Source organism: Echeneis naucrates, chromosome 10, assembly GCF_900963305.1.
Source record: "Echeneis naucrates chromosome 10, fEcheNa1.1, whole genome shotgun sequence".
NCBI classification, from domain to species: domain Eukaryota; kingdom Metazoa; phylum Chordata; class Actinopteri; order Carangiformes; family Echeneidae; genus Echeneis; species Echeneis naucrates.
Window position 1 is genome coordinate 18,975,156 of NC_042520.1, and position 14,534 is coordinate 18,989,689.

General features: G+C 40.0%; 1 protein-coding gene across 1 annotated transcript; it reads right to left on the reverse strand.

Moving 5' to 3' along the window:
* Positions 1 to 1,907: 1,907 nt before the first annotated feature.
* LOC115050471 (SH2 domain-containing protein 4A) lies at positions 1,908 to 10,365 on the reverse strand. Its single transcript, XM_029513305.1, has 6 exons — positions 10,229 to 10,365; positions 7,954 to 8,394; positions 5,196 to 5,313; positions 4,464 to 4,575; positions 4,142 to 4,364; positions 1,908 to 3,841 (listed from the first exon to the last, which is right to left on the reverse strand). Exons 2-6 carry the CDS (start codon positions 8,132 to 8,134, stop codon positions 3,672 to 3,674), a joined length of 804 nt encoding a protein of 267 aa, XP_029369165.1. The 5' UTR covers positions 8,135 to 8,394; positions 10,229 to 10,365; the 3' UTR covers positions 1,908 to 3,671.
* Between the last annotated feature and the right edge of the window lie 4,169 nt (positions 10,366 to 14,534).

The following is a 14,534-nucleotide window of genomic DNA, read 5'->3' on the forward strand; positions in this document are numbered from 1 at the left end:
AGTGAAAGTTTACTGGCACTGAGCTCATCCTTTCATCTCGTTCAGTCTGTTCAGATCCCAGAACATCTTCTGGCTCTCCTCACACAAACTACAGCTAATGCTAACAGCTGTCAGGCTCTGTGTGCACATGGCTCGTTAGCTTAGTGGTAAAAGCTAATGTCAGCATGCTAACATGCTAACATGGTGGTGCTAAGTAAGGATAGTGTTTACCATGTTCACCATTTCAGCTTCTTATGCTCACATGCTAATATTATTTCATCAGCACAAACCATGCAGAAGCTGCAGGGAGCCATCATTTTGTAAAAGCTGAAAAAAATTACATTTTCTTGATTAAAAGGGAAAGTCCACATAGCAGTTTAAAGGTAACATATAGCCCACCTGTCATGAGTCTTGAGTCCTGAGAACAGTTGTAGGTTCACTGAGACTCAGCAGGAGCCTCATTTAGTCAAACACGACTATCTAATTAACATCACACTCTGTTTACTCTATCAAATGTAGGCTTTACAAGGAGGGCCTGGTTTGTGGTGCATTCTGGGAGTTGTAGTGCTTTTGGAGTTGGGACAGATAAATTCTTATTTTTCGCCACAACTCTGCCCTTAATTCTTGAGAGTATCAAACTAAATCCATTTAAGTTTATGTTTAGTTACTCTGGTTAATTGCTCTATGCTTTTTATTCTATAAAACCCCGGGTTAAGTGTGTGCAGGTTTTTTTGTTGTTATTGTTTTGTTTATTTTTTGTACATATCAGTCATAAAACAAGATTTGGTCACTATTTTGTCACAGTGTTCTGAAAGAAACAGCTTATTTTAGCAACTCAGTTCGTAAGACTCTGTTTTGTTTCATAGGAGTTGTGTATGTTGTATTTATTTTTCATACACACTTAAACACTTTTAGTTTTCAATCACTGGAGGCTGGACAAAGATACACATTTAGGAGCCAATCAGGGAAATCCTGACATTAATCTTATTTTCACATAAATTGCTCAGTTATAACCTGAGGCTTTTCACAGTAATTAACCAACATTAGAGAACCAGTGCCCTTTATCGTCAAATCTAATGGAACCACAACAGAGATGTTATTATACAGCAAGCACAGAGCTGCTAACTATCTGCCTCAGCCACTCACTCAGTATCTCCTCACAACAACTTCATACAGAAAATCAGATAATGTATTGTTTATTGTTCAAAGGAAATAGTGGCGTACATATCTAATCCTCCTTGATATACTCAATTACTGTCATACGGGTTCCTCATCAACACACAAAAGAGCTTTTTATGTTCAAATTTCACCTCTGAGGCTGAGAAGAAAATAAAAAGCCAATCGACTCCTGACAACTTCAGACGACAGTAACATTACAAGTCCATGACATGCACTTTCTTAGGGGACAAAGATGAACAGACTGCTACAATGCTTTGCTGAGAAACCCAACACTGTCCCACTATATTTAGCGGGGCTTTTCACACTGTGTGCATGACTGCTCGTGTCAAGTCACATGATTCAAGATATATGGGTGGACAGACACACAAACACGCACGCACTCCGCACTCACATCCAGGAGCTCATACACAGAGCTGAGGGTGTGGAGGTGGTGAGGGAATGCAAAGAGGTTTATTGAGTTGACTGTGACGTGTTGCTTCCCGTGACCTGACTCCCATTTTCTATGTCTCCCCATGCGTCTCGCCTTCTGTCTCAGTCTAAACCACATGCAAATCAGCTTACTGTGTGCTGTGTTTGATCTCTGATGGGCTGTTTTCTGATGCATCCCACTGAATAGGTTATCATTGTGCATGTGATCACTATCAACTCTGTGTTTGGTCCTGTCAGCAACCACACCTACCTCTATTGAGGGTATTCCATGAAGAGACACAACTTGTTGAATGAAAAAAAAAAAAAAAAAAAACAACAACTAATGTTTCACTTTTATTCATTTCTTATTTTTCACACCAACATAGGTATACATACCCTTTAAGGAAATACATCATACAAATACAAGTAGAAGGTAAAGCAAAAGTCAGCAGGAAAGGAATTTTAGAAAAGAATTGGTGACTAAGTAAAGGGAGCATGTGACCAAACAGTTATGTAGTAACTACAGTGCAACCATTTCAAACCTTCAAAGTATACCACTGATACATGTCTCATGGTAATATACATTTGTGTTGTTGTGCAGTCTCTGATGTGCCTTTAAAGCTACAATAGATTCTCCAGATATTTTTCCAGGGACTTGTTTTAGATCAGTACTCCGCTGGACACACCACTGAAATGAAACAATGAAAATGCAGTTAAAGTGCTGAGTTAAAACTGTAGGACTGCATGGGGATGCTGACCAGAGTAGCACATGGAGCTCTTTTTAATCAATTTCACGGGTATTTAGACCAATCTTTCTCAACATAGCAGCTTTAAAGAGTTAAGAAAAAAAAGTTTGTTTCCCAAGTCAGTCACCTGACCACATCCTGTCAGCTGACTTCAGCCCAAACGATCATGTGTTTCATTTTGCTGAAGACCACACTGAAGGCAAACAGACCCCACGCCAAGTGACACATGAAGATTCTACAATGGAAGCGTCTGTGGTTTGTAGACTTCGGAAATACTTTACAACTTAATATTTCACCGGACTCACCAAAAATGTTCAACATCAAGGCCGCTCTTTTTATCCCCAGGGCTTCCAGCCACATACTGTGCACTCAGTGGTTCAAGTTTTCCCAATTGTCAGGCAAATGGTTTGTGTTAACATAACCAAAGGATGTGGTAATTTGATAACAGAAAACATTAAAGTAATGTAAGCGGGCCTTGTATTAAGAATGTCTCACCAAATCTAATCTGTATTTTTGGTCCCTTAAATATTCAGACTAATATCACGCTAGCAGGTCTGTGAGGTTGTATTTTGTTCCTGATGCACTGATTAAAAAATGTAAGCAGATAACAATCTTAAAGTGACAATGCTAACATGTTGATGTTTAGCAGCTATAATTTCAGGCATGTTACCTTCGTGTGATAGCACTGCTAACATTTGCTCACGAGCAAAGCAAATAGATTGAGTTCTGGATGATGAGAACAGTTTGGTGCTGTTGTCAGAGTGTGAAGTGATGTATTCTGAGGATTATTGGTGCATCCGTGTTTTGTATGAATTCAGTTTATTTTTATTTTAACCACAAATCCCTGCAACAGTGATGTGACTGGTGATTTCTGAGCCAATGGATGAAAACGTTTTCAACAGTGGTGGAAGTCAGTGGTGTCAGAAACAACAACGACAGGTGATGACAATGACAATTTCAACTTTTTATACAATATAGTAGAAATAATAGGTGTTTTGCTTCCCAATAACCTCTTATTATGACATTTTAATAATAAAATGTCTTTAACACCCACCCAAGGTGAACCACGGTGTGGTCAACGGTCCATGTGTCTCTAAATACTTCAGTCCGTCTGTTAATCGTGAAAGGCACATGAGCGTATTTAAACTCAGCAACATCAAAGCTGCTTCACTTTTCTGAGTCAGGCATAAAGTCTATTTCAGTTCACCGATCAGGTTCAAGTAAGGACTTTTTTCTCCTTCACATGCATATAGCTGCAGCCTGGTCCAACAGTGTGTAACTGAGCCCTTATTTCTGCAAAGGCCTCCTTACACTCAGTGCAGGATATTGTTTTGAAACAAGGTGGATACAGCTGCACTCCTAATGGCTCAACGTTGTGCTTGTTTTCTGCAGATGAGCAGGTTTGGCAGGTATAGGTGGTTTAGTGAAGGCAGGGGCTGTTTTGTTGTTTTGTCGATCATCTGTAAATACAACCCTGAGCTGGGCCACGCGACTCCTGTGTACGGACTTCTCCTCGCGGCACATGATCTCTGGAGAGAAAACAGAGGAGCCAGGTGAAGTTTTTACTCCTTTTTTAACTCGTAATAAATTCTTCAGATCATCAGAGATCAACTGAACATTTCCTGTTTTCATCTACTGTATGTATTTAACATTCAGCATATACATATTGCATGGATGATAATATTTTTCATCTTAGCTTTTGTTTACTTGTCGTGGTGTATATCAAAATTTCCGTCTTTAGATATATATCCATTGAAGCCACGCATTCTAACATAGAAACAGATCAGTCAGGCTTGTCTCCCTTCTTCTCTCCTGTCTTATTTCCTCACCTCTGTCTTGTGGGTCCCCTCTCCGTGTGCCTGACAGTGGGGTTTTGAGTGGCGGCTGGTTGCCATGGCTACTAAAATGGGGCCTGTAGTGTGGAGCCCAGTCGCTGAGATTATCTGAGCTGCTGCCTGATTCACTGTCACTGTCCTCCGCAGGGTCCCTCAGGTCATCATCAGCACTACAGGAGTCCATGTCCTCCTCAGAAGACATTGACATTGTGCAATCCTGAATATAAAAGGGACATCAGTGGACAGTAAGAGTCCCAATACTTTTGACATTTTACCTTGTAAGCTACAAAAACCACATAAAACCACATTAACTCACAGTAACATCTGCGAAGGGCAGCTGGATTTTTTCTTTAAAGCCAAGCTCCCGGGCCTCTCTTCCTGGCAGCAAGTCCACTGTCTGGATGCCATTCATATTATCACTGGGGAGTCTGGAAGACAAAGACATCCATTTTTATTCCCATAGACAGACGTCCCAACCTTTGAATTAGTCCTCCAGTTAGTCATTTGGAAAATAATTTCTGTAATCAAAATGGGATGAGGAGACAACACGCTGACTCAAACTTTTTAGTGGCCTGTTTATCTTATCAAAGTCAGTGCTGCATGAAGGTTGTTGTCTCGGAAACATTCTCCACATTAACTGACCTTGCAAAGGAAAACGGATGTCAGGCCATCGGGGAAAAAGCAGTGAAAACTAAGAATTTGCATTATTCACTGTATGTAAGACACCCACAAGGAATTAGTCCTAAACCAAGTTCTTCTTAAGAACATGAATGACTCATTAAATACACAAAAAAAAAAAAAAAAAGAAGTAGTGGACATAAGGAGCCTTTTTTACATTGTTTAATATCTTCTATGCCTAATTTTCTCTTTTGTCTTATTACTATTTTAACATTACCTAGAGTTCCTCTCCTTTTTAATCTGCACCTGATCGACAAAGGGCATGACTTTTACGGTGAGGAAACAGAAACCAAACCTTGCTTTTAACAACAGTTATGGTAGTCCTCACCGTGGCCAAGTTTGGCAGAGCTGCTTTCATTTTTGTGTGTACCTGTTGTTCATGAGGCTCTGGAGGAGTTTGGAGGACTTGAACTCTTCCACCTCTCCAAATACACTGACACTGACATCTCCATCCCGACCGAGCAGCCACCTCACATGTTTACCGGAAGCTGCAGGGGGGGAAAAAAAAGGAGTGTGAATTCACAGGAGTGATTAAGATGGCAGAAACTGTCAGAGAAATAGTTGCTCTGGCGTTTATCCAGAAGGTGGTGCTGTCCTATAAGCATTGGGCTTAGAAACCCTCACACAAAGGCAGCAGACTTGTCCTTAGACACCCCATTTCGCTCAAAAGTACAAGTAGGTAGTTCTCCTTACTCTGATTGTTTATTTATTACTGCTGTTAAACTCCCTGTCAGTTGACCTCATTCTCTTGCTTATTATTTTCCTCCACCTCTCTGCCTTTTGTCTGTCTGTGTAACCTTTTAATAGCAAACATTAATCACAGCATAACAAGGATTCATGTTAAAACATGCCCTCATAGTTGGGATTCAATATAAAGGGGGTAATTAGTAAACAAAAAAAAAAAAACAATAAGCACTTTCCTGGCAATGAGCAACTAACCTGAATCAGCTCTACAGAAACTCCCTTTGAATTTTGAATTGGACACAGCCCAAATGTTGAGCTAACGTTTAGTTGTGTGTCAGCTGAACTCATCTACTGCACCAAAATGAATTTATATGATATTCATGTTATGACTGAGTGTATAGTTAAACACAAATTGACTAATCATTTCGTGGTAGAGATTTCTTGTTATCTGATCTCAATGCGATGACGTATAAATACCACCTGACACACCTCTCTTCCACTGCATTTTCCATCCAGGAAAAAAAACAAGATATTTTTAGTTGTTACCTCATCATGACACAGGAGGCAAAAATATACCCAGCTCCCAAATGTGTGACAAAGTGTGTTTTGTTTTCCATGACAGAAGCACCTGATGAAGGTGAAACCTCTGCCACGACGTCATTGAGAGGAGACGTGACGTGAATGGTGTTGTCTTTGAGAGCTGTGCAGCTGTGCTCTCTGAAGGCCCACACTCAGCCTCTCACCATGAACTGACCGTACGGATTTCTAACAAAAGCAACTCTGTGCCTGTCCATATTTTAGAGAATTCCTTGTGAAAGTCTTTGTCTGACCAAAGACCATTTCTGGCATTAGTCATCATCTGTCTGGGCTACACACCTTTATGTCCATACTGTCGCCTCACGGACTCTGATAACTGATAACAACACACAGTGCTAGCCGATGTGCCTTTATTTTTTACTGCCACGCCTACTGATTGACTAAAAACTGGAAATGTTTATTCCAAGGTATGTTTCAAACCTTTACTGTTTATCAGGGTGAGGTGGATTGGCCTGTCTGCACATGTATGCTGTGTCTTTCCCGAGAAACAAGGCAACGCGTACTCGGGCGCCTCTCAGATGACATAGCAGAGATTGGGTAAACGTCAGACGGTAATGTAATACATGGTTTATAGCACAGAGAGGCCTGTAGAATGATTTAGCTAATGTTGAAAGAAGCCGCCCGTCACACACACACACACACTTATTATTGTGCATCGTATCAGTAGAGTTGATAGGGTTTCTGAGTCAGACAAACAGTAAATGGAAAGAAGGTGGTTGTAAAAGTGAGACAGAAAGATGGAGCAGAGGGAGACACGGACCACTGAACACTGAAGTCTCGGGATCCCATTTGTTGAGTGTAACTGAAACACATTAATGAGACTGGTAACCTGAAACGGTGTGACGGAACAGCTTGTGTATCTGTGTTTCTTTACTCGTGTGCATTCAGAGGTCATGAGATTTCTGGCAGATATTAATCAGTTACTGAGAGGCTTGACTGCAACAAACCATATATTAATGAAATACAGTGGTAAGACTGGTAAAAGCTATAAACATAAAATGTGTGTAATGTGTAATGAATCATCCATTAGGAGCTATATCATGATATTAAACAGCAAAAATGACTCCAACTTCGTCGCTTCTCTCAGCTCTAGCAATGACAGGCCAATCTAAGGAAAGGCTCTATGTGACTGAATATAAACATAACCGATTTCAGAGAAACTAAATCCTGCAGGGTTGGACAGCGGCTCTGTTGGGCTGGACTTGGCTGAGAGTGGTGACTACTTTTTATGTAGAAGCTTGATCTGCTTTATCATCAAAACAAGACAAATCCCACTTTATACCATATTGGATCATTAAAGTAATTTACACCAACTTCAAAACTTTGACTAAAATTAAAAAAATCGTCCACTATATTTGTTTATTTTACTCCTCAACTATGATTCCTGAAAATGGCATCTCCTTTAGTTCTCTTCCAAGGCTTCAACAAGCTGCATTGGTGTGCATGTGTGTTATAAAGTGTGTGGACTTTAAACTCTTATTAAAAATGTTCACATTTACAGACACAGAGGACTGATGATCTCTGTGTTTCAGTGAAAGTAAATATGGTTCAAACTATGATCAAAGCTCAAAAAAGTACTTTTTTAGCAGTACAGACATTTTTATGGTTACAGTCTGTAATTTTGTCAGTACATCATTGTCGAATTAGTTGTGGCTTTGGACAGTAGAGGCTGTTTCAAAGAAACTGGTAGCTTCCCAGAAACCCTGATCCTTCCGGCAACAGAAAACACATTCCTGTAAGTCGGTTGTTTCCTATTTTGCTTTAATTGCCCATCACACTTATAGAGGTATGTAATTTATGTAGCAGTACAACTCGCCAGAACAACCAGTTCAGAGCAGCCACTCTACCTTTCTTTTGCCTGGCGTTGTTTTTGTCTCCTCCTTCCCTCTCCTCTCTCTCCTCTCGCTCTCTCCAGCGGCGTACCTGCTCCTCTCTCATCTTCAGGAACAGGATCCTCTTCTGTTCCTCGCTGAGTGCCTCCAGCACCTCCGGCTCCACCCACATGTCCTCCAGGATTTTAGCCAGCATCCTGCCTCCCCAGTTGCCTGAGATGTCTGTCAGTCCTGCTGTCTCTGCGCCCAATGTGTCGTGTTTCAGTTGTGGGATTTGATCGCTCCGTTTTCTCTTGCTTCACTCAGAGTCAGGTTCCCTGTTCTATGAAGGATGTGGGATCAGGTACAGCTGAAGGTCAATGAAGTGTCCTTTGTGAAGTGCTCTTCTTCTGCAGTTGATGTGTGTCTCTGGCTCTCTGGCTCTCTAGATGTGAAGGTGCAGGGCAAAAGTTGCTGCTGTGGTTTAAAGAGAGAGAGAGAAAGAGGTTATATCTATTGTTTTGTTCTCCTCCATTCAATTTTGTTTTGGCTGGAAGAACACAATAGGCCCTAAGCAAATGACTCTGATGTGAGTACATTCAATGTTTACTCTGCATACAGTGGACAGTGAAAATGCTGCTGTGCTTTCAAACACTGAAAGACAAATAGGGGTAAGTCAATACACAAAAACACACACGGACACACACACAGGGTGGGGTGTTAAGGACTGCATGCTATCAGTGTGAAACATACACAGACCAAAGAGCAGTAGTTCTGTTAAATTTCTGCAGCAGCACCAACTTTCTCTCTCTCTCTCACACACACACACACACACACACAGAAAGAAACATGAAACAACCGACTGTTTTGGCACCTTATCAGCACACATGAGGCTGATATCGATCACAAAGAATCCAGGAAGTCCTAAAGACTAAATCCCCGTAAAAAAGCCTCACCTTAAACTGTGTGAAAACGCAGTCTATAAAAGCCGCCTTCGCCCCTCAATACAAGATTTGAAAAACCTGCTGCTGAGATACAGCCAATAGGAATTGTGTTTGTGCTAGCACTTCACCAATGACTACATCAGGGTTGTCTGGTGACTGGGTTGAAACCATGGCGTTTTAGGAGGGGCCACGTGTACCAAAGGTACACCTGAGTATATGTTGGAATGAATGCAAAAATAAATCAATAAATCAATAAAAACCTAAAGAAAACATGGTTTTGTGCAGTTTTCTCGTCAAAAGGTATATCTCGACCTTCTGGGAACAAAAAGAGTTTTTGACACCACTCTCATGACCCTTCACTATATATATATATATATATATATATATATATAAAGCTCAAGCAAGGAGTCAGGTAGCTCGCTTTAAGTTCATATTATAAGGATGTTATATTTAAATATGATGTCGTATTAACATCAACACAGCTCATAAATCTCTGAAACAGTAACAATATAAAGCTACAGCCAGCCAGTTCTCCATCCACTCTTGTTGAAATAGGCCGCAGTGTTTAATGGAGTTTTGATTCACTTGTGTTTTGAATATATACACAGCCTTGCTTTGTTTTTAGCCTTTAAACCAGTATTCATTCATTCATCTCTTCCTTTTCACCAGTTTTTCAAGTGAACTTTTTGTGATCCACATGTCTACTGTCAGAGATGAAGGGGAAGTGTTTTTATTCATCCATTCATTATGCAGAAGCTGTAAAGCCCTTTGAGACACTGTGATTGAAGGCAATAGAAGTAAAGAGGGCCTGACAAGAAGATTTGCTGGTAAGCAGCCTGCTGATATTGCTCAGGCTTTCCATACAACAGTCTCAGAGCTGCATCACAGCTCCTGTAATGAACTAGACACATTTGAACTTGTTCACTGTGGCACAAAAGAAATATTCAAATTAAGACAAACTTCTCACAGGCAGTAACAAACCACACAGAGAATCAACATTACACAGGGACAAGATTAACATATAGCAGATCAACATTCACATCCAGCAGCTTTCCTATTCACACATACACAAATAAAGACAAAGTATGCAGCTCTGGCTCTCCGCCAACATGCAAATAAGTCCGGGATCTACTTCTGCCTCTACTCACATGCAGAGTGGAGACAGAAAGGGAGCGAGAGGAGGGAAAGGTATGTGCACAGCATACTGAGAGAAAAGTTTGAAAAGTCTCTCAGTTTGAAAAAAAAAAAAAAAAAAACACCGGTCATTTCACAGCAACAGAGAAAGTGAGAGAGATAAATGAACTTAGACAGGCTGCTGAACAAAGGACAGACAGCCAGAGAAAGAACAGGAGAGAAAGTGAACTTACTCAGTGGGTGCCAGCCGGTAGCATCTCCCTCCACTGGTCTGGAGTTTCAGCCCTTGTGTGTGTGTGTGTGTGGTATGATGAGTGTGTGTTTGTGTGGGATCAGGCGTCAGCGGCAGTGGTATGCAGGCTCAGCTCTGCTCTGTCGCATTTTGTACTGAATGGGAGTGGGACGGACTGACATCACTGCATTTATTTTTCTTCTCCTCCTTCCCCCTTCCCTCTCTCCTTCTTTCCTCGCCTCTTTTCTCCTGCCCACATTCATACACTGCTCCAAAGAAATAATATAACAACAATTAATACCAAATGGGAAATTTCCCCAAATGCTATAAATAACTCCCCAGCTTAATCTTTTGAATTTGCCCCCCTGTGACATTTAGCTACATTCAAGGACACCAGGATTTTAATTTCCCCTGACAGACTGTAACCTTTCCAAATGTGGCAGAACAGGAAACGGGAGTGATTCTGAGACTGTTTTCTGTTTCTGTTCTTTTAATTTTATCTGACAGTCTCTGCATATAGCTCTGGTTACCCCCTTTCTTCTCCTTCCTCCAGGAAGTCCTGTTGGCTTCAACACTTGTCCAGTGTACAGTGCCTCTCAAGGTCCCATAATTAATCTCAACACCACATGTGCAGGATGTAATCATTTTCCGTCAACAGGTTGTTGACACACTTAGCAGTCATTGTTTTGTCTTTGCTCCACCTCATCGTACCAGGTCAGAGGAGTCCAGTCACGTGGTGTAAATGTTAGCCATACACTGACTGACATTTATTGTTGTGATATTGGTGGCTACACACACGTTTTCAGTAGAAAAGAAGATGACTAATCTGCCTGCTGATTGTAATGACCTGTTAAGGCAGTCTGGGTGTGACCCGCAGGACGTGTTTGCAGTACAATGCAAGCTTACTGTAAATATAAGCTGCTCTTTGTTTACTGATGGTTTTATGTGCATTGGTTTTAACAGTTAATCGATATTTGCAGTGTAAATAGATATGTATTGGTAAATTGATTGATTGATTGATTTCTCCTCAGAAATTTGCCTCTGTCTTCTAACAGTTAAAACACACAAGAAATCTGCACAACAAAACACACCATTACAATCAATAAGCAGGCTGCAGCACAGTGACAAGACAAAACGCAGCAGCAGCACAATGAGAAAAGAGGCTTCTTTTCATACAGAAAAGCATCTGAAGTCATCTAACGTTAGCTAGCATGAGCCAACAACAAGCCTAAATACCAGACCACGTAAAGCTGTTCCACAAGAAAGTCATCTATTAGAAAACGTTGTCATTAATTGCTTAAAACTTTGACTTTTGATTTCGAAAAATTTAAATGTATTAGGCAATTCTTTGAGAGTTTACATGATTTTTATTCCATCATAAATATTTTGGCTTCTTAGCATTTAAATTAGTACAGTTAAATCAATGAAGTAATTTCCAAAATATGTTATTTCTCTTAAGTCACATGTTGAATTGGACATGGTCTTGTTTGAGCACCTGTTCAAACTTGTATTGCATAGATTTAATTATTTTTCTTAAAAAAAAAAAAAAAAAAGCTACCCCCCCCCCCCATAGTAACAAGTGGAAGCTCAAGCAGACCTGTAGTTGGTTTAAATTGCAGTAAAAACAAGAAGTTCAATGATCAGCTCATTGAAATCTACACTAAATCCCACATTACGCAAAACAAAACCACCGTTGTCATCGGGGTTTCCACCAAAACTGGTGCTGCAGTGATACCAGACCAGTATGTTTGTCAATGATATGACGACAGGAAGGTCAAAGTCTACACACACACTAACACAAAGCTATACTGCTAAGATTATCTCTCAACTAAATAAATCTCTCAACCCAAATGAAACTATTAAATTAACATCTAACCTCAAATTTGAATGTAAAGTTTTTATTATACGCCATTTAATACCACAGGCCAAACCTGTCCACTGTAGTCTGGGAATAACCCAGATTAGTAGTGAGTTAGTCAGATTTAGGTCATCTCTTCTTGTTTTGCCCAACCCTGATCTTAATATTGTGTTAAGGAGATTTGAGCCTCACTGAAAAGATAAAAAGAAGAGCATGCAAATATCACCGAATGCAACCTGTTTTTCCTCCTTCCCTCAGGGGTCAAGGCCAGTTCTGCTAGGGCTTAACTAAACAGTGATCTATGGTGGGTGAGGTATTTGAATATAGTGTGCATTTTATTGTGCACATGGTGCTTCTGTTGAGTCTTTAAACACACACCTTTTGCAGTCCTCTGATACTATTAACAGGAATTAGATTAGAATTACATTAGATTAGATTAGATTACATTTCCTTTATTGTCCCACAATGGGGAAATTCACAAATGCTGTCAATCACATCATTGACACAAATTCACAAATGAATTGCTCAGTAACGGGAATCAGGAATGAATTGATTATCTTGATGATTTATGATTGTCTTGATCTTTGTCTTTTCTTCCTTTTTTTTTTTTTTAATAGGGTGCAGCAGGGAAACTCCCAGACTCTGGCCTGGCCAGAGCACCTTACCTGAATCCACGTGGAGAGGGTGTGCATGTGGCATTGTAATGGTAATTGTGCAGGAACAGTACCCTCTGCTGGAAAAAGGTGTCAATAATCTGTGAGTGGTCTCCCGTGTTTTTAATGGTTTAAAACCTTTGTAGTCTTTGATTGGTTTTAGTAAGAAAATCATTATTTTTTGATTCTCAGTGTTGAATCTGTTCTAATCTAGTCTTGCAATCTAAAGGAATGTTTTACATTCATGAAAACAATTTCATAGAGACAACGGATACTAAACTTAGAGAGTCCAATAGAGAGATTATTTATTATATTGAATGTGAAATGATTATTGATGATAATCATTCCACATGCAGTACAACATGATTTTAATGTTGTTTTGGAGCTATAGAGAGACATCCACAAAACATTTAGGTTGAGAGAGCGTTGGAGGGAAGTCTGTGTGTTTAGAGATTACATTACCATATAAGATAAGCCCAATGTTTTTCATATGACAAATGCAATCAATTTCTTCAAATGTGAATGAACTTTAGAGACTTTAGCTTCAGACCCTCAGGTGTTCTTCATATTCAGTGAATGGGCTTTGTATAAACTGAAATATGAATAGTCTGAAAATTGGTTGCTCCTTTCATCGTATATTGAGGTTTTGGTGGTTATTCAACAAAATTATTTTTAGTACATAAAAATAACATTCTCACAGAGTTTAATACACAAAGGTATAATATTGAAAAACTTAATATCATACTCCTAAATACATTTACAGGCTGATGGGACCCTGGCCCTGCTCATTAGTCTGTTTTGAGTACGAGAATACATAGTCAACATTCCCCACAACCTTTGACCTTTAAAATCAAACATGCATGCTAAAAAAGAAGTCTGTCAATAAGTCTGTGCTCTCTGCTGTGACTAAACCTGCATATTCTGTCTTGTCCCCATGTTAATATGCATTTTATTTATCTTTCTATAAAGTATAAAAGGAAATAAAAACTGCAACCATAGAACTGAGGAAGGCAAATCTCTCTTTAACTTCACCATCATACTTAGTATTACGCTTTTTATTGGCCTGATTCAGCAACATGGTCAGGCAGATTTTCCACAGCAAAATTATTGGTATTCCAACATGTTCTCCCCTCAACCGCCCCATGTTTAATGCATGGACCCCACTGACATGGAGCCTGCTCTGTGAAGAGGCTGTGCATTAGCATGGATTCACATGAGAGATGCTGGTGGTTAAACCGACCATAAAGTACTGCTGTAGACCCCAAAGTAATTTAAGCAGCAGAACAAGCTGTGCTGGGTGTTTGGTGAACATGCTACCATGATACCATATGTTGACTACTTTTGAAACATTTACTTAATGAGTTTCCAAGTTTCCAAGAACAGTTGACATGATCATCAAACCACAAAGGCTGTTCACACAACACATTCTGCAACATAATGCATTGTTCTAGTGTCTCTGTATTTCATAATTTCCATAAATGCACTGTCCTCTGGTTTTCTGGTTTACTAATCACAGTGAGTCAGAGCATGCCTGATCAAAGTAAACGCAAACAAGTAGCGTATGCAAGCAGCATTAATGAACTTGTGTGTATAGAAAGCTTTGAACATAAATCTAGCATATCATCCCTTTGCAAGCAGGTGCATTGGTTAGATATATTTCTCTCTTTTAGCCCTGTTTGAGCTGACAGCAGCCTCTGTGGGAAATACCTGGCTCTGTAGCAGTTACATGCTCGACTGTGCTCCACATAGTCGCTCACTTCGTCGTTGTATTTATTGTTTGGTGCTGGGGAGGTTAT